Source organism: Galleria mellonella, unplaced genomic scaffold, assembly GCF_026898425.1.
Source record: "Galleria mellonella isolate WM207_F2 unplaced genomic scaffold, CSIRO_AGI_GalMel_v1 utg64, whole genome shotgun sequence".
In the NCBI taxonomy this organism is placed as follows: Eukaryota; Metazoa; Arthropoda; class Insecta; order Lepidoptera; family Pyralidae; genus Galleria; species Galleria mellonella.
Genome location: NW_026442133.1, coordinates 2,168,713 through 2,196,317, shown reverse-complemented (window position 1 = coordinate 2,196,317; position 27,605 = coordinate 2,168,713). Strand labels below are relative to the sequence as shown.

At 33.9% G+C, this 27,605-nt stretch overlaps 2 protein-coding genes across 2 annotated transcripts in view; one reads left to right on the top strand and one right to left on the bottom strand.

Annotated features, from left to right (window-relative positions):
* The window catches only part of LOC113512453 (uncharacterized), a 37,915-nt gene extending 21,711 nt beyond the window's left edge, over positions 1-16,204 (top strand). The window contains 20 exon segments of the mRNA XM_052900225.1: positions 174-412; positions 992-1,140; positions 1,142-1,163; positions 1,849-1,983; positions 2,714-2,851; positions 3,415-3,556; positions 4,237-4,370; positions 5,304-5,490; positions 6,251-6,390; positions 9,262-9,408; positions 11,245-11,428; positions 11,744-11,871; positions 12,263-12,449; positions 12,705-12,820; positions 13,072-13,258; positions 13,341-13,456; positions 14,068-14,254; positions 14,334-14,446; positions 15,224-15,425; positions 15,991-16,204. Coding sequence (XP_052756185.1) covers positions 174-412; positions 992-1,140; positions 1,142-1,163; positions 1,849-1,983; positions 2,714-2,851; positions 3,415-3,556; positions 4,237-4,370; positions 5,304-5,490; positions 6,251-6,390; positions 9,262-9,408; positions 11,245-11,428; positions 11,744-11,871; positions 12,263-12,449; positions 12,705-12,820; positions 13,072-13,258; positions 13,341-13,456; positions 14,068-14,254; positions 14,334-14,446; positions 15,224-15,425; positions 15,991-16,016 — 2,879 coding nt within the window. The 3' untranslated portion in view covers positions 16,017-16,204.
* A 13-nt stretch (positions 16,205-16,217) lies between these two features.
* On the bottom strand, positions 16,218-27,262 carry LOC113512564 (nucleoside diphosphate kinase homolog 5-like). Its single transcript, XM_026896465.3, has 4 exons — positions 27,014-27,262; positions 18,937-19,109; positions 17,601-17,746; positions 16,218-17,085 (listed from the first exon to the last, which is right to left on the bottom strand). The coding sequence occupies exons 1-4, from the start codon at positions 27,152-27,154 to the stop codon at positions 16,835-16,837; spliced, it is 711 nt and encodes a 236-aa protein (XP_026752266.2). The 5' UTR covers positions 27,155-27,262; the 3' UTR covers positions 16,218-16,834.
* Positions 27,263-27,605: the final 343 nt, after the last annotated feature.

The following is a 27,605-nucleotide window of genomic DNA, read 5'->3' as shown; positions in this document are numbered from 1 at the left end:
TACATTTTGTCTGTTAAAGCTAATATAAAATATTAATTTATCTTTCGCGGATCGCTATTTAGAATATATTTTCTACTGTCACGTTTCACAGCATCGATTTGCTAACGACTCTTGAAAGTATTGTATTGCCTCTTATTATTTGTTACTTAATTAACTTACTACTCTATTAACAGGCCTCTGCAAGCAAACTGGCAAATTTAAGGATGAGTGTCTCCACATAGCCGAGGAATACTACCCTGTCATATACAAGTTTTTGGTGTCCGACCTACAACCTGACCAGATTTGCACCATGATGGGCATCTGTGGCAAGCGAGCCGATGAGCCAATCTCACCATTGTTGCCTCAAGAGATTGCAATCAAAGCCAACAAATTAATTGGCACTGATGAAGCGAATAGCTATAGCACTGAGACGGTATGTCTTGTTGAAGAGATTTTGTTTTTCATTTGTTATTTATTTGTCGTCTATTAAAAAATTAAAGTATTAAAAAGATGGAGTGACAACCTTAAATGCATTACAGGGAGTCAGTGAATGCAGGTGGCTCAGGACCGTTCCTTATGGCGTAAGGAGTAGGTCTATGATCAGCAGTAGACAGATAATGGCTGAGATGATGATTTTACATAATCTGTCGTTGAAAACGCTATGTGCTGTTACCTTTTTAAAAATGTTTGGTCGTCATATGAATAAAGCGAGTCAATCCCAATACATTTTATTAAAACGACTAATATAATAATAGTATGTATGGTATTATATGTAATAGTAGCTGGAATCTCATAACTGTGTTCCATTCGGTTTTAATGTATTTATCTTGACTATATTCTCTCCACGAAGTAGGACGTAAATTGCTTTAATTCTTACATACTTGCTTTATCGGCTTGACACTCACGTCTTGTATATACATCGGATTCTGAAAACTATGTTTATGTGTTAAATAAATATCTACAATCAGTAAAAACATATGTAATAATATACTTTTGCTATGAACGTGTTTAGATCGGAAGGGTGGCCGTACCAAAGCAAGCCAACGTTCGTATCATGGGAGCCGAGTCGGACATCGCCCCGCTGCCCATTGAGCGCATGTTCATACAACAACCACAAGGCAAAGCCGCCTGCTCATTCTGCGAGTACTTCTTGCATTATCTTCTTTAGCGATACTAAAACTGAGGTGGTGTGCTAACTCAGCGTCCGTTAATACTAAAACCAACGAAATGGATAATATTTAAATGGCATATCGAGATAAAGCATACACCAGATTATAAATTAGATCTTCAGAAATGTGCCGGACATTAGATTTTATTTTTATTTTTAATATCAATAGGCTGTTAAATTATTTTGATAGTTTTTTTTTTTTTAAACTTTGTTGATTTAGAACTGTGGTTTTATAAAAAAAATTGAGAACAAATATAACCAGCTTTGTTCATATTGTTTTATAGTATTTTATATTTACTATTCCAATTTCTGAATGTATGTAAGTTTCACTTTAGCAACTGTATTTTTTTTTGTTGTGTTTGTAAACAGAGAAAATGCTAGAATGACAAACAAGGACAAACCACCTGATGGAAAGTGGTAACCGTCACCTATAGACATGAACAGTACCATGGACATAACAGAGTATACTGTTTCACCCATGATACCCCCCATGCGTTGCCATTCCTGAGGACTCAGGTGTTATTCCTCTGTACCCAGATAAATTCACGCCATATTCCACCCTTCAAACCGAAACACAGCCATGCAAACACAGCTGCTTCACGGTAGAAACACGATTGGGACAGAGGTGCCCAAGCAATCGACTTTTGTACAGTCTCCCTCTGGTTACAACATATTAATTATATTGGCAAACATTTTTGCAGGACGCTATCAGAGACGCCGTGGAGAAAGCGTGCGACCGCTTACCAAACTCTGTAGAAGGGGAGTGCAAACAATTCGTGACGCAGTACGGGCCGGCCGTTATCGCTCTGCTCGTCCAAGAAATTGACCCTGCTAGTGTGAGTATACCATATAGGTACAGACAACACTGCATATGTTGTAATTAGCGTATTTAAGACTATTTTCCGAGGGACCTTTTTTTAATGGATGATAATGGAATGGCAGCCCTGCTTGTACTATCAGTATACATTGGCGGGCCACCAATGAAGGATGATAGATGAGAATGACAGCAGGTAAGTTAGGTGACGTAACTAATTTAAAAATTAACCACGATGGTTTCCAGAGGGAACCGCGTGGAGGTAGACCTGACTAGGTATATTGCTAGCAATGAGGGTTGCTAGACACCATTATTTAAAATCCCTCTGCCCACTCCAGGGGACGTAGCTATATAATAAAGGCACATATGATCCCTTAGACATGTTTCTGTCTATAGCTGAAAGCTATGCTTCTTATTCTAGAGTGGACACAGTCCACCCAACCCTCCGTCTTAATACATCTATGCATGTTGTCCAAACATAATTATAAATTTATTTGTATATACGTATATATGTAATTTATATTTAAACTAATGTAATCACTTGTAGTCGCCTATTATACTCAAAAATGCCACTACATTATAAATTAATAAATGAATAACAATGATTTTGTGGAACAAAGAGACCATAGTATCTCGAAACATGTTGTTTATTAAAAAAAATATACCTTTTTTTATCGTACTGATAACAACTGATCACCTTGTTATAATATATTGTGTTGTGGAAACTAGTAAAAATAATATTATATATATAGGTGTGCCCAGCCATGGGTCTGTGTCCGCAAACCCAAGAAGTTCGCCGTGTGTCCATCAACTCTGACAAGTCCAACTGCCCGCTCTGCTTGTTCGCGGTGGAACAACTTGAAACTATGTTGAAGAACAACCACACTGAGGTATTGTATAATAACAAATTTATTCTCTAAAAAAAAAAGTAAATGAGCTAACAGTGATTATGTATTTAAATGTACTTGAATGTTTGACATTATAGTTTTCACGCACTAGAAAACCTTGCACAATTATTCTAAGCTGTATCCAAACTCAATGCAAAATATTACATTTTTAATAAATGTATATATATTTTAGTCATTGTTTTTTTTTTTTTCTTTTGAATCTAGATATTTTTAATTCATCAAAAAGTTATAATAAATCTCTCTGACTTATAAAATAAGTATGTAGAGCATCGACTATTTTCATGAATACACACAAGATAATATATAAAAAAAAGTAATGACCAAAAAATTAAGAAAGCGATATCGGTTAGTTGACATTATTCTTTTTTTTTACAACTTGAATGACAAACAATTAATTCCGGCCAACATCGTCATGGAAAACCTTACACATCTTTCTATAGACATGATATAACTCAATGCACCGTTTCGTGGACACATACCCCCAATTGGTCGAAATGTTGGTCCATTCTTGAGGACTCAGGTGTTATTCCTGTGTACCCTGTAAATTCACCGACGCGTATGACCCTCTGCATATTACCAAGCAGAGCATCGACTATTACCACGAGAAGCCGCACAAGATGGCCGACAGGAATAACCACAGAAGGAAGTCATTGTTACCAAAACATATGTTGGAGAACAGCGATATCGGTTAGTTGACATTATTCAACCATTAATTTTTACCCGCGACTTTATCCGCATGAGCGGAATATATTCATTGATTGAAATAAATGTCATCTCTTTCTCCGTCCCCTATACAATGTATACCCAATTTAATTACTATTGATTTAACTCTTAAGGTGCTAACACGTAATAAACAAACTCACTTTCACATTTATAATAAAGTAACGAATTATTGTCCAATGTTTAATACAAAAGTCCCCCATAAATTGCCAGAGGATATGCTCTAAAGTAACCTGCATCTACCACATACTAGATTCTGTAGTATCTAGTATGTTATGATATAGTAATATAGTATTTTGTGTTTGCAAAACCAATCCAGTGAAATATGATTTTAATTCTATCTAGTACTCTGCATATTGTTTTTCTTATATTGAATTTTTAAACGAGATAAATCCATAACGTGATCAAATCTGTCATGTTCCAAAATGTGTGTAAATAGAGAAGGTAAAGAATGAACCAACTTCTCCAAACTCCATTACTAGTTTTATTGTTCTATCTGATAAAAAATAACTTGACAAATCGAATAATGCAAGACATGAACATTACTGTATTTGAATATGTATGTATATGCGAATAACTTTACGTTTAAAGATTAGTAATTGTCACAAACTTAAACTAATAGCACATTTTTTATTTTATATGTACAGAAACAAACGAGATCCCAGATAACACGGTAAATGGTCAACCGAAACAGCCTCCTGTATCCCAGAAAAGCCTTTGTGTCATTTGTGAATTTGTGTTGAAGGAGATCGACGATGAAATCAAGGATAAACACAATGAGGTATGTATGCAATTTTACATATTAAGAGACCAATTGTCGTTGATAGTTTATTTAAAAAAAAAAACACATCAAAACTAACTCTACTAATTTAAATTATATAAGTTTAAATTTGTTATTCTTTAATGAGCTTTAATAGTTTTTCTCATTAGAAGCATACAATTTCCATATGTATAGGAAATAAATATAATAAGTATTTTACTCAGAATTGATTTGGTGACGTGTTGCAAAATGTGATGACGTAGAGGAATGATAGTAGAGACTATACTCATAATATATATACTGCACCTTTAAATGTAAGCCTTGATATAACATTTGACTGGTAGAGAATGCCATCAGGCATTAAGTCCGCCCTGTAGACATATTATAATGTGTGCAAAAGTATAAATAAATATTTTTTTTTTATACAACTTAGAATGGCAAACAAGCTGACGGCCCACCTGATAGAAAGTGGTAACCGTCGCCTATAGACATGTAACAGTACCATGGACATAACAGAGTATATTGTTTCGCCCATGACACCTCCCATGCGTTGCCATTCCTGAGGGCTCAAGTGTTATTCCTCTGTACCCGGTAAATTCACGCCATATCCCACCCTTCAAACCGAAACACAGCCATGTAAACACAACTACTTTACGATTAAAACACGAATGGTACCCAAGCAATCGACTTTTGTACAAAGTCTCCCTCTGGTAGATTAAATTAACTATTAATGCAGTTTAAGTATACGATATTTTAAACAAATGGGAGGTACTACTAATACTGTTTTTTTTTTTTTTAACAGAAATATGTGTTTATAATGTTTTTACGTTAAATAAATATTTTGTGTTTAATTTAAATAGAAAGTTTACATTTACAGTCAATAAGCATTCAGTTGTTTCTTAAAATTGTTATTTAAATAAATAATTGTTTTATTTTGTATATCAATTTTTATAGGATGAAATCAAGAATATCGTTCTCGGCATATGCAAGCGCCTGCCTAAGTCAGTACGCAGCGAGTGCGATAACTTCGTGGAGAAATACTCAGATCTGGTCATCAGCATGCTGGAACAGAAGCTCGATCCCGCGCTCGTCTGCCAGGAACTGAAGCTGTGCAGCCCCACCGGTATCAACGCTGTTAAGGGTATCAATCACATTGTAACATAATGGCTAATCTAAAATTTAAAAAATTTTATAGGCCTATTTTATCTATGATTTGTTTTTTTTATTTGCAGTGCATCTCTATTCTGTAAAATCGTAAGGTTTTATATGCAGTGTGTAAAATATTTTTTTTTGTTAAGGGGACGAACCTTTTTTTGTTCATGATTTTTTTTTTTAATTAGTCGTCTTTTCCATTACATGAAATTTACCTATTAATTATATTTAGAATGTATTTTTTTTTTCTTTTTAATTCAATCTATGGATGGTGTATTTATGCAACTTAGAATAGCAAGCAATCTAACACAAAACACTTAATAGATAGCTATATAACAGTCGCTTGAGTATAATTTACACCAAAAACATCACAGAATAAAATGTAATACTCCTGAGGCCAAAGATGTGGTACTGTAATACCATATCCCACACCAATAAATACATCGATATTTTTAAAAAGGCTAAAAACAATAAATTTTCAAAAAGGAGACTCAATTCTTTTAATTTTAAATAAAAATAACTGGTTTTGTCACAATTGAAATCTTTTGTTTGTGGGACACAATCGTTAGTCTCAGACAATATGACGCAACTACAAGAGAGTGATCCAAAGAATTTTATACTCTCTTAAACTTTATTAATAAGTTCAATAATTAAATATGATTAAATTAATTTAATTTACTTTATTTACATTATATACATAAAAATCATTTATAATATAAACATGTCTCACACGAAAACTTTTCTAACAGAAGAGATCCTGGACTGCGCCGTCTGCGAAGTGGTCGTAATGGCGGTGAACAAAGTACTCAGCAACGACAAAGTCGACCACGACATACTGCATGTCGTTGAGAAATCGTGCAATCTACTGCCCGCTAAATACTACGCTAGGGTGAGTTGGGTTCCTTTAAATTTAAAACACTTGTCACCCCTGAGAGGTGACTAGATTCATAAGTCATTTCTCTAGGGTGTTAATAAATAAATTAATAAATACTGTTGCACATATTGTACATCACCCATGATCCAAATTAAGCAGAGCTTTTACATTAGTTATCACTTTTACATGTATGGATAGAATAATACGGTAACGTCCGATCAACGTCTAGTTCTTTCTAATGCATACGCTACCGAAAACGTATCTATTTATTTACCTATTTATTTGCCATTTCTCTAGGTGAAAGGGGGCTAGATACTTAGTGCTACATCCGAGTGTCCTAAATATTCTTTTAATTACACCTACGATTCTGTCGGTTTATTTCAAATTTTCGATTCATAAATGGAATAATAATTCCAAAATTGTATTTTTTTTAAATGGAGTAGAAACGAAATCATTGTACTGATAAAATTATTAAAACTTCACCTGTACATAATTTGTAAATAATTGGTTTTTGCGCTTATACAGAGAAAGATATACCCAGCAGTAGGATGTTTGTGGGTTATTTTGATTTTTTTTTTTTTACTTTATCCTAACTAAACATTCCTCTTTGGTACCCTGCCAACGTTGACCAATAGCGTCGGCGGGATTATCATTCCATTATTATCCCATTAAAAAATTAGGAATATAAATAATTATTATGGCGGTTTAAACTTAAAAGTTACGTAGTAAAAACAGGTTTAATCCAAGTTAGTAAGGTATGTTTTTCTATTTTCTTTTGCTGGTTCATTTAAACATTTGTTTTTTTTTTTTTTTTTTTTGTAGATTGCTATTGGATCAATGTCGCTTTAGTCTTTAAATTATTATATTTATAATTGGCTTTATTCTAATTAAATTATTATTTAATTTTTAAAGCTATCATATATAATCATTAAATTCTGAATCCCAACATATACTAATTATAATACAAATATTACAAAACTATAAGTTCGTAATATGGCATGATATTAGGATAATAATCTTTATGTATTTACCAACTTTTCCTTAACCCCTTTATAGTACATACCTAAATCTTATACTATGGCATAAAGTTAATTACTTTTGTTATGCCATAACAGATGTATCTATCTAATTTAACAAATAATGCTGAAAGGAAAAATAACAATTTTTAAATGCTCTAGTATTATGGACTTCTATTTATAATTAGAGATTGTAAATCTTTGTTATATATAGGTTATAGGCATCCTCTCTATAATCCGAAGCCTAGATTTAATAAAATAAAAGTTACTACGTAACTTGATGGGAGCATATTTCTTTTTTCTTTTATACACAAAATTTAATAATAGGCTATGGTTATTCAGGATGTCTAACTTGATTTCCTATGAAAACTTTTCCTCGCATCTCCTTTACAAATCATCATTTTACTACCCTTATCCCAAATATTATTTGAGATCGGCGTTTATGTATTTCTCTTACATTCCTCTCTATTCCACAATCACTCCCATTCTCATCATATCATCTTTCACGCAGTCCATCCTTATATTTTTAGGTCTCCCTGTGCCCTTATAGCTAACATCTCCTTTACAAATATAAACCTAATATTGTATTCGAATTTTTACATATATTTTTAATAAACACGCACGCAACAATGCTGAGGCATGACGTGGCATGTTCCTTGCTCAAAATTGCTCCATATAAAATCTTGCTAACGCTTCACAGGACAAAGCATTGGCAAGATAAAATACTGATTTTAAAAACATAACAATTTTTGAATTTATAAACCATAATATTATTTTTTGTTTCGTAACTATTATTTAATAATTATAATTTTATGTTTAAATTTTTATTAATTTAAATTAATGTTTAATTTCAAAACACGAAATAGTATGTTATGTTTTTATCGGTTGAAATTAATTTTAAGAAATATATGCTTACATATAAGAAAAAAATTATAATTATACTATGCATATGCCATATCGCCAAATACTAACCTATAAGAATTAAGCTTCTCGAAGCTTCCCGCCAAATTGTTTTAAATATATTTGCGAGCAATAAAATTAGTACTAATTTTAGCTACCCACAGCTGGCCCCTGCTGGTTGGCGCTGTCTCAACTCAAATTATAATAAAAAATTGTGTTCCACAAAAAAATCTATTTTAATTATAGTGACAACTGGTGTAGCTATAATTGAAGTTGATTATTTTAATTTTCAGAACCAATTTTGATAAAATTTCTATAGCACTAAACTGAAAATTGTTTATTTGTAAGGATAAAAATCAAGAATGTTTCAAATCCGTTTAGAAATGAAGGAGTTCTGAGATAATAAATATAAAAAAAATACAACCGATTTGAAAACCTCCTTCTTTTTGAAGTCGGTTGAAAAAGCGGATTTTTTGCTATATAGCATTGCATAGTTACAGATGTATCTATATGTATAGAATAAAATCAACAATTCAGCACAAATCGGCGCGTTTAACGAAATCGCTTCCCATATTACGCTACCCCAGAAAGAGTCTCCACTCCAGTAAAGGTTACATAGACTGTTATTAGCTGCCCCTTGCCGTTAGGCCAGCTGATCCTCTCGACTGTATCAATCACTCGAGCCTTCGTATGACTGCAATACCAAAGGCAGTAGAGGAAAGGTCTCCCGGGAATGCCTCGGTAGGGAACTCGTTCCACTGCCTGCGAGTTCGCGGGAGGAAACTCCTCCAAAACCACACTGTATACAACCGTATAGATTTTTGATGGATTACCTCATTTCAAATGCCATTTCCATATTTTCTTTTAGTAAAAAAAAACCTATTACCAATCCCATTAAATCTCATTTTATTGCTCGCAACTATATTTTGTCATTAATAAACATGTTTAACCTGTGCCATAAAATGCGCAGTGTCACACCATGATGGAGATATACGGCGACAGTGTGATTCATCTAATCGAAGAGTTTGGCACGAAGGGAGTCTGCCAGAAGATCGGCTTGTGTAGCGAGCGCAACGCCGCCTACGTCCACATGTATAAGGACAAGGGAGATAAGAATTAACTGTAAGTGTCCACTTTTTTTTATTGCCGTGTGACCCCGACATAGAATGGGCCACCCCTTCTTTCCCCGTAGGGGTTGTAAAATGCGCTAAGAGAACTTAATGGTCGAGGGTTAGGCAGTAGCGTCCCTCTTAATATACCACCAAAGCCTAACTGCGGTTGCCAACCCGCCTGTCAAGTTTAACAAATACTGTCAAAACCCTTCTTATGAGGCTATGTTCAGCAGTGAATACTTAACGGTTGATACAAAATGCTCAGGTTTATAAATGTCTAGTCTGTACATGTGACTTTTTTATACAACTTAGAATGGCAAACAGACAGCCCACCTGATGGAAAGTGGTAACCGTCGCCTATAGACTAGCAGTACCATGGACATAACAGAGTATACTGTTTCGCCCACAATATCCCCCATGCCCCCCCCCCCCCCCCCCCCTTAGAGCTTTGAGGTAGGTTGTGGTGGGTAAAACCACCTTTTGCCATCCTTGAGGATTCATTTTAGGTGTTATTCCTGTTTAATTAGCATTGACCTGTAAATTCTATTATTTTGTAAAAAGACTATTATTATTATATATTAGACGATTAGTTGCCATTTCATTTTGTTTAAATAAAATAAGGTATGGTGCAAATGTAAATTGAACTGCAAATTTTATCTATATATTTTTTTATTTCAGAATTACATCGTTGGGGAATTAACAACACCATATTCGATATTATAATCTCTATTTTAACTATAATTTCGTTTGTAACTATTTACCAAATCTCTCTAGTATGTAAGTTTCATTTCATTTAATAATGTAACTATTTTCATATGGAAAAGAGAGTTGTAAACCTTGATAGTCGCGGTTAAGAATTAAGAAGCGTGTCTTAAATATGTAAATCATTAAGAAAATGCTTATAATTTTTATATAAAAAAAGGTAAAATATTGAATGAAAAATGTTGGTAACTGTACTTATGCGTTTGCAATAAATAGTCTCCAAATATTGCGTTAAGGGTTTTTTGTGCACGTATTCGAACATTTATATTTTACGTAATATTTAAACATGCTAAACGTGTAAAATGTAGCTCATTCTGTTTGCATGTAATTCCATAGTTAACACACGCTAGCCTGTGATAACTTGATTTGTAAAATGTTTCTATAAATAAAGTTGGGAAAATTATGTGGCGTTTTATTTGAATTTTTTGTACAACTTTGGCAAACGGGCTAACCGCCCACCTGATAGATGGTAACCGTTGATTGAAATCGTAAGTTTTATGGAAATGGACTATTTGACTGATTTTGGTAATAGCTTTATACCTAAACGACAGGCATTTATTTGACAATATATCTATCTACCTCTGTGATACATTTTATTATGAGTATGTTTGCAATACGGATCGACCCCCGGTTGTGCGATCGTGTTGCCGCTCGGGGCGACTGGTATATGATTAGGGTTGATCAATCGATAGCCGACCACGCTCTTATTTTAATAGTAGTATTTTGCTTGCATGCACTATATACATATATAACTTGTATTCTACCCTACTCTACTCTCTAGCAGGCATCGCACTGCCCGTGTCAAATAGCGAGAATGCGATACCTGAACAAAAGCACCAACTAAAAAACTTGTTTAGAAGCGTGGATATTTTATTATTTATATAAGTATTATCTGTTACGTATCTATATGTTTACAAAAAAAAAAGAATCGATTGTTTACTTAGTATTCATATTGATGTAGCTTTTTTTTCGTAAACTTATAATAGAAAATGCGTTAACTTCATTTTTATATTCGTATTATACGAATTCATTCTCGTATAAATCATCAAAAGTAACCATATTTTTAATTCAACAAACAGCGGAACAAAATCGAATTGGTTGTCAATGGAATATGCAACTGTCTACATCAGTCGATTCGTTCAGAATGCAACACATTCGTGGATATGCATGGTGATAAGGTGATTGATGTGATCAACCAGAAGAGAGATCCTCAACACGCGTGTCAGGCACTGAGGACGAGTGTCGTAACCCATAATATGGAAGGTAATATCAGATCATGAAGCTTCTACTTTTGTTGAGGAATGAAAGTTTAACCATTATTCATTTAAAAATTAAAACATTAAAAATTAAATAGTAACAGTATCGAATATAATATTCACCACAATTGTAACAATCGAATAATGTCTCTTATTACCCCATTAGGGGTTACAGTCGTGAGCCTATTTATTTTGTTTTCTAAAATTATTCATTTCTATTAAATTTCAATCAAAACGGACAAACTGGTGCATATACTTGCATTCATATCAAAATGTAGATTATTTATTCTAACTTAATGTAATATAATTTTTTGTACTATAGAAGAACCTGTAATAGATGTGAAAGAACTATCCGATACATCAACACGATTAGAAAAGTCAAAAGCTACGTGTGAAGTTTGCAAGGTTGTGGTAGATGAGCTAAAAAAGGAGATCAAAGGCAAGAGACGGGTATGTCCTTAACTATATTAACTAGAATTTCCATAAAACTATATATATCAAAGACTGACTATATTTTGTTATGACTTGTTATTTAAAAATGGTTATAACTGGTAACACATACCAGTCTGTGTTGCCAGTTACAATTTTATTTTAAAGAATAATGTGTAATTTCAAATCACTTATAATGAATTTTTCATATCTCTTTTCTTTAAAAATAGAATAAATATTAAACGACTCCGCAATCTCCAATAAATAAGCGACAATTTCAAATATTTGCACTGCTTACAGTTAGAGCAGTCAGATAGCTCAAGACCGTTCCTTAAATCTTATTAAAGGGAGAGGACTGTTTAGCAGAAATTATATTGTTGAATTATATAAAATACTATTTTATATAAAACAGGAACAAATCAAGAATCTGGTTCATAAGATATGCAAGAAAGTAACAAGGTTGGTACGACACGAGTGCCACAAATTCGTGAACAAATATGGTGACCGCGTGATCGATATGCTTCTGAAAAAAATAGATCCAGGACAAATATGCCACAAGTTGAGTCTGTGCCGAGTTGTAGTCATTGATACCGTTGAAAGTGAGTTCATAATAATTTTACTTATACTTACTAATATTATAAATGTGAAAATAAGTTTGTTTGTTTGTCACCTTAACGACTTAACCAGTCACTTTGAAATTTGGTTTACACGTACAGTATGGGGAGGAGAAGGATATAAGTTACTTTCACTTGTCACACGGACGAAATCGCGGATAAAAGTTAGTATACTCATAATGCATGTGTAAATAATAAGTAAGTAAACGCTAGTAATGTTTCTGTTGCTTTGTCCTATAGCAAATATAAATGAACCAATTGACATATCAACACAAACAGAAAGTTCAAAAGGCGCGTGTAAAGTGTGCAAGATCGTAATGGACGAAGTGAAAAAAGAAATCAAAGGCAAGAATGAGGTAATCGTAATGGACGAAAAAGTGAAAAAAAGCAGTTGTGTTTGCATAGCTCAAAGGCAATTTACTGAATGAGGAATGGCAACGCATGGGTGGTATCATTTTTTTATCATATACTTTTCTATAGGCGACGGTTACCATTTTCCATCAGGTTTCAAGTTGTATAAATAAAAATAAAAAAAAAAGAATTTCATAAAAAAATTTTTACCTGCAGTACTTTTGTAATAATTGAGGTCTATTTTACACAAATATAGGATGAAATCAAGAATCTAGTTCATGGTATATGCAAAAATGTACCTAAATTAGTTCGACATGAGTGCCACAAATTCGTGGACAAGTATGCAGACCGTGTCATTGATATGCTTGTAAAGAAGTTGGATCCAGGACAAGTGTGCCATAAGTTGAATCTATGCCAAGTTATAATCATTGATGTCCTTGAAAGTAAGTTCGTCGTACTTACAATTTTGACTTTACTGTATTTAGTAGTAGACATTAAGAACCTATCTATACTTTTTTCTTATAGTAAATATGAACACAATACCTGATGTGCCAATACAGTTGGAAAACTCAAAAGATGGCTGTAAGGTGTGTAAGTTAGTGATGAAGGAGATCAAAAGAGAAATTAGAGGCAAGAATCAGGTATGTTGTTATTTACATTGTCACGCCCGGCTTCGTTCGTAAGCAGAAACAATGGAATACCAAAAACAATAAATTAATGTATTCATGCATTTGATCCTTTTTCCACATATCACATACATTCGACATACATCCGTCTAGGGAATAGTTTCTCAACCTTATCTTTCCCACTGCCCACTTTACCAATATGTTTTGTTTCCCATATTAATTTCACTTATCATCTATTGCGGACTTAAAATAGCTATTGCCACAATTAAAATCTCAAGTCTAAAATTTTCTCTGCATCTTCTATCGCTCCCATAAAAATCTCAAACGCCCACAAGGGGGCGTTGTCGTATATATTGAGATACTATGGTCCACGACGACCTCTGCCAATGTCTCCACTCGTTTGGGCTCAATATCATTTTATTATTGCTTACATTATCCATATTTTCATATGCCTCTACTTTCATGCTAAACAAAGAAACTTGCCGCATGAAGTATACTCAAAAGAGTATACGATTAGCTAAAGACCGCAAGTTTTGGAGAGCCGTGGTGATAAAAGCGACATCCTCATGTGGTCACAATCGTCAGTGATGATACTAATACCTCAATGTTATTTTTTATAAAAACAGGAGCAAATCAAGAATCTCGTTCACTATATATGCAATAAAGTACCTAAACCGGTTCGACACGAGTGTCACAAGTTCGTAGAGAAATATGGTGACCGTGTGATTGACATGCTTCTGAATAAATTGGATCCAGGACAAGTATGCAACAAATTGAGTTTGTGTCAAGTTATATCCATTGATATTGTTGAAGGTAAGGTATATTTCCTTCCTAACACTCACCGAAAGTGAGCCTAATCAATAATAATATAATGCCTTTTATCTCGTAACAGATTTGTACGAAAGATTGGATATGTCAACACAATTAGTACATTCCAATAGCACCTGTGAAATGTGCAAGGCTGTGATAGAGGACATTAAAATGGAAATTAAAAATAAAGATCAGGTATGACGTATATTGCTCTATTGATATCCGACTGTGTACACCGAAATACGGCCTCTGTTTCTCTTAATCTGCCTGCCGCTTCATTAATGCGTAATTAATAATATCATTAGGAATGAGTGATATCGACAAAATGTCGAAAGTAAGTTTAATATGGTTAGTAGTGATAATTCAAATATTAATACTGATAATTTGATATTATCAAAAACAGAATATATAATTGAAATTTTTAGCCTTCATATTGATATTTGTTGATATCGTTAGCGTAATAATAATGATACTTCGATTTTATCAAGAACTAACTATCGAAAATTTTCGATATGAATATTTTAGTCCTTATTATCGATGTTTTGTTGATATCGATAGTGTAATAATAATGATAACTCGATATTATCAAAAAGAGAATATCAAAATTTCTCTATATCGATATTTTTGTCCTTAATATAAATGTTTTGTTGATATCGATAGCGTAATAATAATGATAACTCGATATTATCATAAACAGAATATTAAAATTTATCAATAACGATATTTCGTTGATATCGTTAGCGTAATAAGAATGGTAATCGGATACTATCGGAAACAGAATATCGAAATTTCTATATATCAATATTTTAGTCTTTAATATCGATATTTTGTTGATACTGTTAGTGTATTAATAATGATAAAGCAATATCATCGCAAACAGAATATCAAAATTTCTCAATATCGATATTTCTATAACGTCAATAAGTCACTTTATAATATTTTTTACATCAAAAACATTTTATTTGAGGACAGAATGAAATAAACAAACTAGTTGAGGACATATGCAAAGACACACCGTGGTTGTTTCGGCACGAATGTAAGAAGTATGTACACAACTATATTGACCGTTATATTGACGAGTTGCTGAACAAGCTCGATGCGGAACAAGTGTGCCAGGAATTGACACTTTGCAATGTTTCGTCCTTTACCATCAAAAAATTTAAAAGGTTTGAAGGTAATATTGATATTCAATTAATAATTTTATTTATTAATTAACTTCCATCCCACATTCCACAACCCCTTTATAGGATAATTTTTTTAATGAAATGGTAACTCTGCCTGCGTTATAGATATACGCTGGCTAAGCAGGTCACAAGTGAGAGATGATAAGTGAGAATTAATGTAAAATTGACTCATCATTATGAATTCAACAAGATGGGGAACAGTGTAGAGGTCCACTACTGCACCTTCCCCATAAGGGAAGTTTTGTCAGCAGTTGTTACGCTTGACAGGTGGGTTGGACAGTTAGACTTTTAGAGATGTTTTAAAATCTACTAAGGCATTATCAAGTGCATTATCAAAGATTGCTCTCAGCAACAAGACCGCCTTACTGTACTTATACAATTGTATCGTTATGTTTGTAAATTGTCTTGTTTATTTCCTATATTGTATAATGCAAATAAAGTATACTCATTCATTCATTCATTCAAGTGATGCGCTAATACATATTTTTTTTACCTTATTAGATTCGTAAAGATAATCAACCTACAATGTTAATAAAAATGTATATTTTTATTTAGTGTCACGCCATAGTGGAGATATGTGATAATGTGCTAACCTAAGCTCATGAAGAGGCCACAAAAAACTTCTGTGAGAAGAATGGGTTATGCAGCGATTATTATTTCATAATAAGTATATTTTCCAAAGTATCCTAGAGATAGTAATAATATTATTTTAGAATAAGCACTCATTTTTTATACTATTTTTAAAAAGAATAAAGAGTTATTAAAAATACTGGCCGGTTTTTTTAATTTTTATTGTACTTTCAGATATCTCCAGCGATAATTATGACTAAAATATTTTTATGCCACATAGCCAAACAAGCTGACGACCCACATGACGGAAAATGCTAACCGTTGCCTATTTACATCACAGTAAACATACTGCTACATCTATAATATCTAGAACTCAGCATGCATTTTCACTGTTAAGATTGAAGTGTTATGCCTGTGTTTTTTTTTATGCAATTTAGAATGGCAAACAAGCTGACGGCCTACCAATTGGAAAGTGGTAACCGTCACCTATAGACATGAGCAGTACCATAGACATAACAGAGTATATTGTTTCGCCCATGACACCTCCCATGCGTTGCCATTCCTGAGAACTAAGGTGTTATGCCTCTGTACCCTGTAAAATCACTGCCCACCCTTCAAACCGAAACACAGCCATGCAGACACAATTGCTTCCCGGTTGAAACACGAATGGGATAGAGGTATCCATATAAATCGATTTGTGTACAAAGTCTCCCTATGGTACTTTGTACCCTGTTACTTCCCATCTGCTTAGCAAATGCATCAGGAGTGTGACAGAATTACACCAGATGACAGATTTCCTATTCTAATAAATATTTATAAATAAATAAATTTATTTTGTTGCTGCGGATTCTTCTGATGGCGCAGGGGTGTGACAACATCTGTCTTCTCTTTGCTCTGGAGGCTTTAGCACCAACTCTGGCTCGTTAGGGTTGTGTCTTTGTAAATAATCAGCTAACCAAAGTATCGGCTCGGCGGGACGCTCGTGAGCAAGCGCGGTCAACGCCGGTAACAGCGTCGCTGTTAGATTTTTTTGTATGTAGTCGCTAATTTGCCAATTACGAAGTATCGGTCCCACCACCACTGTAACAAATGACATTACTGAATCCAAAATCACCCAGTATTTTTATAAACTACGACGTTGTCAACCAATGTCACTTGATATTCATCCCCGCCTGTATGGGCAATATCCCATAGATGTTTGCAACACCATGGCTTTTTTAAAATGGGTGATAATGGAATGGTAATCTCGCCAGAGCTAACGGTATACGGTGGCGGAGTACCAGTGAACGATGATAGGAGAGGATGAAAGGCTTGCTTCTAGTTATCTCAGAGTAATGAAATCAATAAAAATTAACCACAATGATTTCCAAAGAGAATCGCGTATACGACGTGTGGACCTGATAGGATATACTATCAACGATATAGCTGTTAGATCTTATTGCTATCCCTTCGCAACACCAATGCCGTTACGTGCGTTAATTATTACGAAATTCTTTACTATCGATAACAATTTTCCAAATAATTTCATGGAAGATGACTCCGCTTTTAAATGTCGTTCTCTATTAATAATATACTGATAATCATCATTTACGTACTTGTAGGAAAAAAGAAGTGTATCTCCCTGAGCGCCTCTGCATAGTTTTCACTTCCGTGCAACCCATTAAAATAGTCCCCATACTTGGTGCGACGTCCGTAACAAGCGCGTAGGCTGTCTGGCCAATACGCCTGTGCCTCGATCACTCTGCACATAGGAAATTATTTCAATAGGACCCTGCTCTTTTTTTTACACAACTTAGAATGGCAAACAAGCTGACGGACTACCTGATGGAAAGTGGTAACCGTTGCCTATAGACATGAGCAGTACTATGGGCATAACAGAGTATACTGTTTCGCCCATGATACCCCCATGCGGTGCCATATCCCAACCTTAAAACCGAAACACAGCCATACAAACTCAACTGCTTTACGGTTGAAACAAGTATGGGACAGATGTTTTATCACTACACAGCAGATGTAAAACATTGATCAATAACGTCGATTGCATATTAATAAAAAGCAAGCAACGAACATCTGAAGGCACAACTCAGAACATCTAAATCTAAGTTAATTTAGAAAAATCGTTTCCTAAATTGGCCGGACCATTAGTCGAACCCCTGCGCTAAATCACTAGAGATCATCATCGTTGGATTACTGTTAGTACCACAACCATTATGTAATAAGGTTTTTTTTTAATAAGTGATACTGGAATGGTAACCCCGCCTGCGCTACCGGTATACACGGACGGGGCACCAGTGATGGATTGGTGAGGATGAAAATGCAGGTCAGTTAGTCCATCGAGACGAATTGACCTGAAATTATACACGACGATTTCCAGGGAGATTGTGTGTAAGTCAACCTGTCAGGGTATATTGCTATATGTTTTCAAATATAAGTCAGTAATATAATTAAGTACTGATATTTTAATATTCGTGTTTCAACCGTGAAGCAGTTGTGTTTGCATGGCTGTGTTTCGATTTGAAAGGTGGGATACGGCGTGAATTTACAGGGTATAGAGGAATAACACCTGAGTCCTCAGGAATGGCAACGCATGAGGGGTATCATGGGCGAAACACTATAATCTGTTATGTCCATGGCACTGCTCATGTCTATAGACGACGGTTACCACTTTTCATCAGGTGGACCGTCAGCTTGTTTGCCATTCTAAGTTGTATAAAAAAAGGGTGTAATATCTAGCAATATCCATATATTGTAGTTACAATATACATATATGTATATTAGCCTAATAACAGATAGATATCAGTTATCCAATAAATAATATCGAAAATAAGAACCCGCTCCTAATGTTATAGACGTCCGACTGGTATGGGCGATATAGCAATGGGTGATCAGTAATGTTCAGAGAAACTCAATATACAGATATCGGATATTCACCTTGCGGGTCCCATAAGGTTGCGCCATTTCTGTATGCAATTTTTCGTTGCAAGCACCAACGCGATGATCGGTCCACTTGACATGTGAGCCACCAAGTGCGGAAAGTGAGGACGGCCGTAGTGGCCTCTGTATAGTTCTGCAGCCTGCTCCGGTGTTAGCTGAACTTGGCGTTTCTTGAAATTGAATTGGAGTTTATAACATCATTGCATGAGAGGGAGGGGGGGAAAGATTGTTAGTAATGCAGACTACCAATCCCACTGCTAGCAATATACGGGAGACTATGTACAAAAGTCGATTGCTTGGGTAATCTGTCCCATTCGTGTTTCAACCGTGAAGCAGTTGTGTTTGCATGGCTGTGTTTCGGTTTGAAGTCGTGAATTTACTGGGTACAGAGGAATAACACCTGAGTCCTCAGGAATGACAACGCATGGGGGTATCATGGGCGAAACAATATACTCTGTTATGTCAATGGTACTGCTCATGTGTATAGGCGACGGTTACCACTTTCCATCAGGTGGGCTGTCAGCTTGTTTGCCATCCTAAGTTGTATAAAAAGAAACCATTAAGCTGAATCCCAGGTGTATTCATCATGATGGGCTAACTGACCTGCCTTTTCATCCTCGAATATCATCCCTCACTGATGCCCTGCGAGCGTTCATCGTTAGCGCAGGCGAGGTTACCATTCCATCATCATCCATGAAAAAGAAACATCATTGTACTTATATTTTTTATAGGCATCCACTATTTAGAGTCACAAGCTGATGTGCTCCTCAATGGAAATTGGAAACCGGCGTTAGTAGACATAAGAATAATCTGCTTAATCTATACCTATAATAAATCTGTAGAGAGGTCAATTCTGTACATGAAATAAATTTCCAAAATAACTATCAGGGCATGATTAGTGATCGATACTGATGCCAAGAATGCAATCAGTAAAATTTTTGTCTGTTTGTCTGTATGTTCCTTATACAAACAAAAACTATTCGACGGATTTTAACGAAACTTGGTACAATTATTGTTCATACTCCTAGGCAGGTTATAGTATACTTTTCATCACGCTGCAATCAATAGGAGCAGAGCAGTGAAGGGAAATGTTGGGAAAAGGGAAGAAGTTACTCTATTTTTAAGCTTCGGTCGCGGGTGCAGCCTTAATGGCTACTTTTTAAAAAGTAAAAATGTCCACCCGTGCGACGCCGAGACGGGCCGCTAGTGGATAATAAAATCCTTTTCTAAAGAAACCAAAGCGTATTAGAATTGGCAAAAAGAACAAAAAAAAATTAAGCCTGCTACTATCACCTACCCTACCATACGCTGTGTGGTCCCGGCATAGAATAGGCCACCCCTTCCTGTCCAGTATAGATATACTGGATCGTAAGAGGCGACTAAGAGAGCGCGAGGGATGGGCAGCAGCGTCCCTCGTACATCTCCAAAGCCTAACTGCGGTTGCCCACCTGCCTGCCAAGCGTAGCGACTATTGGCAAAACCCTCCAAGGCCTATATTCAGCACTAGACGGTTAGAAGCTGATATGATGATGATGACATAAAAAAAGATTAAAACAATGCTAATCAATAGATATGTTATCGCTAAGCCAGGCATGATATAAAACGAGACAGCAAGGCGTCTTGTTCTTTCTCACGCGAGGCCTACTGAAAAAATATCTATCGAAAAATTTATTTACTACTAGCTGTTTCCCGCGACTTCGTCCGCGTTTCCGATGTTTTTCGTAAAATAAGTAGCCTATGTCCTTCCTCACGGTTTTTTTGATGTAACAGACACATTTCCCTTCACTGCTCTGCTCCTATTGATCGTAGCGTGATGAAAAGTACACTATAACCTGCCCAGAAGTATGAAGAATAATTGTACCAAGTTTCGTTAAAATCCGTCGAGTAGTTTTTGTTTCTATAACGAACATACAGACAGAGAAACAGACAGACAAAAATTTTACTGATTACATTTTTGGCATCAGTATCGATCACTAATCACCCCCTGATAGTCATTTTGGAAATACATTTCATATACAGAATTGACCTCTCTACAGATTTATTATAAGTATAGATATAGATTTGTCTACTGGGATTAAGCAATAAGCTATTTCTTCATAATATCAGCTTCATTTCTATTTTCAACTTAAAGAAAGCAGGAGGTTCTCAATTATGTATGTTTGTCACTTCAAAACTCCATCATTTATAAACTAATTTTGAAAATTCGTTTTTTATCTAAAAGGATGTAAGTCAAATTAGTCCCATAGAAATTATCAAAAAAGTCGATTCAATAGTTTAGTGTTTAAATCAAAATAAGTGGTATTTTATGGATCAAAATCTACTATTAAATTACCTTCTATGCAACAGATATAAAAGTTAACAAAATGTCAATAGAAACTATCGACGCCACGTTCTCGTGTCCATATAAAAACTTATTTACCTAATAGGTATATAGGGGGGGGGGGATGGGATTGTTAGTAATGGAGACTGAGAATCCCATTGGTAGCAATATACCTAACCAGGTCGACCTCCTCGTGGTTCTCCTTGGAAACTATCATGGTTAATTCCTGATGAATTCATCATGATGGGCTAACTGGCCTGTTTTCATTCTCATCGATTACCCTTCACTGGTGCTCCACCAGCGTATACCGGTAGCGCAGGTGGAGCTGCCATTCCATTTTCATCCATAAAAAAAAATAGGTATATAAGGGGTGGAGAAGGGATTGTTAGCAATGGAGTTTGATAGCTCCATTGCTAGCAATATGCCCTATAATGTCGACCTCCACGTGGTTCCCCTTGGTAACCATCGTGAACAATTCTTATTGAATTCGTCACGATGGGCTAACTGACCTTTATCCTCACCTATCATCCTTCACTCCCTGCCGGTGTATACCGATAGCGCGGGTGGGGTTACCATTAAAAAAAAAATAGTATATAAGGAATATTAATTTCATAAAACATTCCTGTCTCTAGCAGCGCAGCCCCCGAAACGTCAATAGGAATGCGTAATTACTTTTTTTTATGGTTTCTATAGATAACAGCAGTGACCGCTGAGAGTAGGGGTGCTCAAGTATTTCTATTAGATGTAGGGTTGTCACGCGTTTAGATATTTGTATTTTACATTCAGTACATATAGACAAGTGTTAAATATTTCTATGATACTTAACTATATCTAGCAAGCATGGAACATACAATTGAAGTTATAAATAGATTAATTTATAATAAGCTATTGAAATTTGGAAATTAATCGACCTAGCTTTATGATATTATGTAAAACTAAAATAGTTTTCATTTGACAATTTTTTTCAGAAAATACTGCTTTATCTTTTAAATAATGTAACTGTAAACATACATACATATATAGCTACTATGAAATAAATATAGGCAGGTATATTTTCTGATAGGTACGCTTGTGCGTCGACAGTTAGGTTCGTAAAATAAAATGAAAATTTAAAAAAATAAAGTATTTTGAACGATAATGTTTATAAAGCCATTTTCAATGAACTACTGTTATGTTGAAAGAAACAACTGTCAAAAATATAGACCAGGAGAGAAAGAGAAATTATAGGAAGTTATCAATATGAGTAGGTACTTTCGTAGTACCTATTTCTGTTAAGCAAAATTAAAATGAATTGGCAGTGTAATTCCTGGATACTGTGTAAAATATAAGTCGGCTATGCGTAAATGACATTGACTGATATTGCGGTGTGTGGTAGCCGCGATCCATTAAACGAGCTGTATACTTTCAATATATTATAAAAACGTAATATTTTTATTTTTATTTTAAAATTATTGTTTAAAACAAATTCCCTAATGAATAATCGCCAACCCTATCATAACAAGCGTTGCATGTGACGCGTAATAATGAATGCGCACCCCTTGCGCGCTCCCGTTAGCTCGATTTTGCATATCAACCCTCTCGCGACCGGACACTACTGGACTGAACGCGTGCTCCATCGCATTTTGTGTTATCTCTTTTTAAATATATAGATAAAAGTAAGATATTCAATGTTCTGATATTTTTTTATGATTCTTAGAATGGTTAACAAGCTATTAATATTTGTTCTTGTATTTTTAATTCGAAAAAGAAGGTTTTAAAATCATTTGAGTTTTATGTATTATGATGTCAATTCAGAGATTATTTTCGTAATTCTATGATAATAATAATAATTTATTTACTCGAAATGTGATACAAAGGTCTTAAATGGTAACTGAGCTACACATTTCGCCTTATCTAAAGGCATGCAAATTTTGTCTTAGCACATGTTAGTTAGTTTTTAGTGGCTAACATTTTAAAGTAAAAATTTATCAATTACGTATGTCCAATTAATTATTCTAAATACATATTAATTGTTACATTTAATTAGTTAATTATATCAACATTTAAAAATAATAGATATTATAGTTATAAAGCATTAAAATTGTACATGTCATATTATTAATATTATTACATAAAGTGCATTCTTAGTCTAATCTACCATTCGGACTTACAAAATCTTTTATCGTGTAAAAACATTTTTCAATAAGTCAATTTAGTAGTTTACTTCGGAAAATTCTTTTTATAAATTGATTGAAAAATTTTGGCAAGAGCAAATCTTGCCATATTGAAGCTACAGTTTTGTGAAAATTTGCGGAACAGAACATGGTATTTGTAAAATAACATCTATTACCCAGTTGACGCGCGCCTCAGTATCTATAGATTTTTCAATAGAACTTAATACGATGTATATCTTGCCAGTTTCTTTATAACCTGCTATCTATATATTATAAGCAAATAGTACAATAAAGATCATACAAACAAACTTTCCCCTGATATGTAATAAGTATTAGTACAAATAATAATTTAAGATTGCGTTCCACAAAAAAGAAAACAGACTTCAAATATGGCAAAACCAGTGATTTTAATTTAAAAACTAAACTATTGAACCAATTTTGATAAAAATTCTATGCGAGTAAGCACATTCTTTCAGATATAAAATACATTTTGAAATTAGTTTATAACTGACGGAGTTAGGAGGTACTCCTTCTTTCTGGAGGCGGTTGAAAAATCGATTATTTTCCATTAATAAGTGTTTCGGTGATAATATCAGCAAGCATGGTTATTTTATTTAAATTTTATTGAAACAGAAATTATAAATATTTTCAATATCTATGAAATATTTACTTGTTTATCGATATGAATGTGTATAATGTCACCACAGTCAACCACCATCCTTAAACCGGAATAAAATCATTTTTTTTTATTTAATTATAAAAAAATAAGTAGATGTTCTCGCGTGTCTTTTTAGGCAATGAACGCATATTTACAATTCTCGTAAACTAGTAATAAAAATAAATATACAAATAAAACTGTAGTCCGTGTGTGTACATTTTTGTTACAGTCTAATATCTATATTAAAAGTCAATGTACAAAAGTATGTAAATAAATAAATAAAACTTAAAATATTACGCATGAACGTCTAAAGAGGATGAAAAATCTAAAAGGGAACGTCAAGAGGATTATGTTTTAATCGAATTGCAGCGGTACGGAATCCTCAGAGCATTGATTACGCTCACACTTTACCCGCTTCTTATAACGATGGGCTCCTATCCCATTACGACTGATTGCAAGCGAAACCACTCAATACTAAAGTTCAAAGATGATTAGTTCTAAGTAACACTTTGTTCTATAAAAAAATTACTCTAATTTTGGTAGAAATAAATTGAATTAAACCTACTCATATCCAATCGTAAACTTTCTACTATAAAAAAGAACATCAAAATCGATTCAAAATTAATAGATATATCAAGTGAAATCACTCATTTCTAAAGTCAGTTCAAAGCCAATATTAAAATCATCCATGGTGTTTCGCCACGCATGTGTTGCGTGTAAAGATGTCACATTGTTATACAGGATAAATACTACAATAAATAAACGAGCAAACGACAGCTTACTGTTCTAATAAAGTTATATGAAACCATAAAATTTATGTGGGCCCGCTCGTGTTATGGGGAGATGTCTCGACTTTGCTTATCTATAGTTGTGAGTGAATCAGGCAAGTTACAAGTATCAATACAGGTAGGTATGTCACACTATATGAATCAACATTCCCATTTATAATTTACTAGTCTTTACCCGCGACCTCGTCTGCATATTTGAATATTGTTCGAGTCCGAGAAATTTTTTTGTGCAACCTAGAATCATGGAAAGAGGTAACCGTCGCCTGTACACATGAACAGTGTCATAGATATTACAGAGTATTATACTGTGTCGCCCATGATACCCTTCATGCATTGTCATTCCTGAAAAATAATGTGTTGTGCCTCTGTACTCTGTAATTTCATTATCATATTCCACTCTTCAAACCGAAACACAGCCATGCATACACAACTGTTTCATGGCAGAAACACAAGTAGGACAAACAAAGATACCCAAGCAGACGACATGTATAAAGTCACCCTCTGGTATTGTTAGACCAAGATAAAAAATAGCTTTTGTTCTTCTCCATTTTTTACTGTTGAAGAATTCTAGATTCATCTCGATCTCATTTGATAGAAAGTGACGACATAATCTAATATGGAGCTCGTTGGCTCACGAGTAGCCTATTAACATTTTGTTTAAAACGGTCTAGCTTGCATATGGTTGGAAAAGTATAAGGAGGATGAGAATTCCATCCCATGTACGTGTTTCAATATAATAACTATTGTCAGATCCATTAGAGTGCCAAAAGGTGACAAACAAACTCACTTTTACAATAATAATGTTACTACATACTAATGTTACTAAAATACTAAATTAGTTAACAATTTTAACATGTATTTTGATCATAGTTATTTCAAAATAAAACAGACAAAAAGTAACTCGAGACAAATAATACAGAAACCTATTCAAATTATAGTATATTTTTTTATATGATGATAATGGACTGGTAAGCAAGAATTCATCATCCCCTATCATATGATAGGAATTCGTTTCGTTGATATCATATGAATGAATTCAACAATGAATCCATCACGATGGTTTCTAAAAGGAACCGCGAGGAGGTTGACTTGATATGGTGCATTGCTAGCAATGGCCTCGCTAATCTCCATTACTGACAATCCCTTCTCCGTCACTATAAATATTTATCAATTTCTTTATATTATGTAATGTTATTTCAATAAAAATCTTTCTGTTGTGGACTATCATCAGTATGTAGATTATTTTATAATCATACTACGTATAAAAAAATATTATCGTATGATAAAAAACTAAAAAACTAGTGACTATACATTTGTTATATATATAAATATAAATACATAGAAATATAATTTGTGTCATTATATAACGTTAGTGAGGGATCATTATATAACGTAAGTATGAGGGGATTTCCTTATATTCTCATGGGTATAAAAAATAAAGGGTTTGGTCTAGGACTGAGTCATGAAAAGTAGCTAATTTTAAAGGTAAATTTTAAAATAACATTTCCAAGTTGGTCCCACCATAAACATTTTGGAATATCAACAATATTGCGTTATATAATACCGTCTAAAAATGAGATAATGAAACTTATTCTGAACTGCCATTTCCTTAAACCTATTTTGATTCAAATCTATTAGAAAATGATAATAATAAATAATTTTGATACATATTCTAATATTCTAATTACCAAACTTCTTTAATCAGATCTGTGAATTTCAAAAATAATATTTTTTTATACCACTGAGGTGGCAAACAAGCATACGGCCCAATTGATGATAAGTGGTTACCGTAGCCGTAAAATACGTATTTTTCATTATTTCTTGCTTTCTAATATTTCTAATGATTCCATAAACTATTTTACTACAATAAACGTCTTCAGACTGGACAAAATTAGTATAAGAGCAACACGACAATAGTCTATTGATTGCAAAAAGTATTAACGAATTCGGTGCAGAATCCGATAAAAAAAATGATTTAAATATATATAAAGAATAATAAAATAGTAATGCAATGGGAAAATAAAAAATTAGGGTTCTATCATGACCAAATGGATCATTATGAAAGAAAAGATGTGTATATGTTAGAGATCTATTCAACCTAGAAAGGACTTAGTATGAAGATTAATATTTAGAACATTATATTAATAGCTCTAACCGCTAGTATACTGAATCCATTATTGCGTATATGATTCTCAATATCATCAGCGTCTTCAAATGCTTCTGGTTTGATCACTGCTAGTGTCCGTTCAGAGTAAGCGTGATATTCGGCTTCAGAATCCGATGAGATGTCGGACATTTCAATTATATTATATTTAATTATATTTAGAATATATTAAAGTACCTATTGATTGGATGCGCTGTTTGATAGTTATTCTAGAATGTACGTGTGACATTTCTAGGTCGTATGCCGAAGTTACTAGGGAGGTCGTTAATGTAATTGGAAAGGTTTTATTTATATACTTGCCGTTATTTGTATTTATACATATATTAATGTACTTTTCGTTTCGTACAGAAGGATATATCACGACCGAACTCTATTGCTGAACTCTACCAAAGCTTGAAATACGTACTCTACGCAGTTAATATATATGTATATATATTTTCTATTAATTTTTAAGACGTTAAATTTTATATACATAGAGTATAGCGTACTTATAATCTAAGTTCTAAACCAACTAGATTTCTTCTAATAGTCAATAATATGTCTCTTTAATGTACGACAATATCGATCCTATAAAAATACATGA

What these genes read in the sequence shown, in the direction of transcription:
- LOC113512564 (XM_026896465.3), bottom strand. Translation starts at nt 27,154, where the DNA reads ATGTCCGACATCTCATCGGATTCTGAAGCCGAATATCACGCTTACTCT. An exon ending in ATGGATTCAGTATACTAGCG is followed by an intron (nt 19,110 to 27,013) that starts GTTAGAGCTATT and finishes TTCAATTTCAAG; the next exon opens with AAACGCCAAGTTCAGCTAAC. An exon ending in ACACTTCTTTTTTCCTACAA is followed by an intron (nt 17,086 to 17,600) that starts GTACGTAAATGA and finishes CATTTGTTACAG; the next exon opens with TGGTGGTGGGACCGATACTT.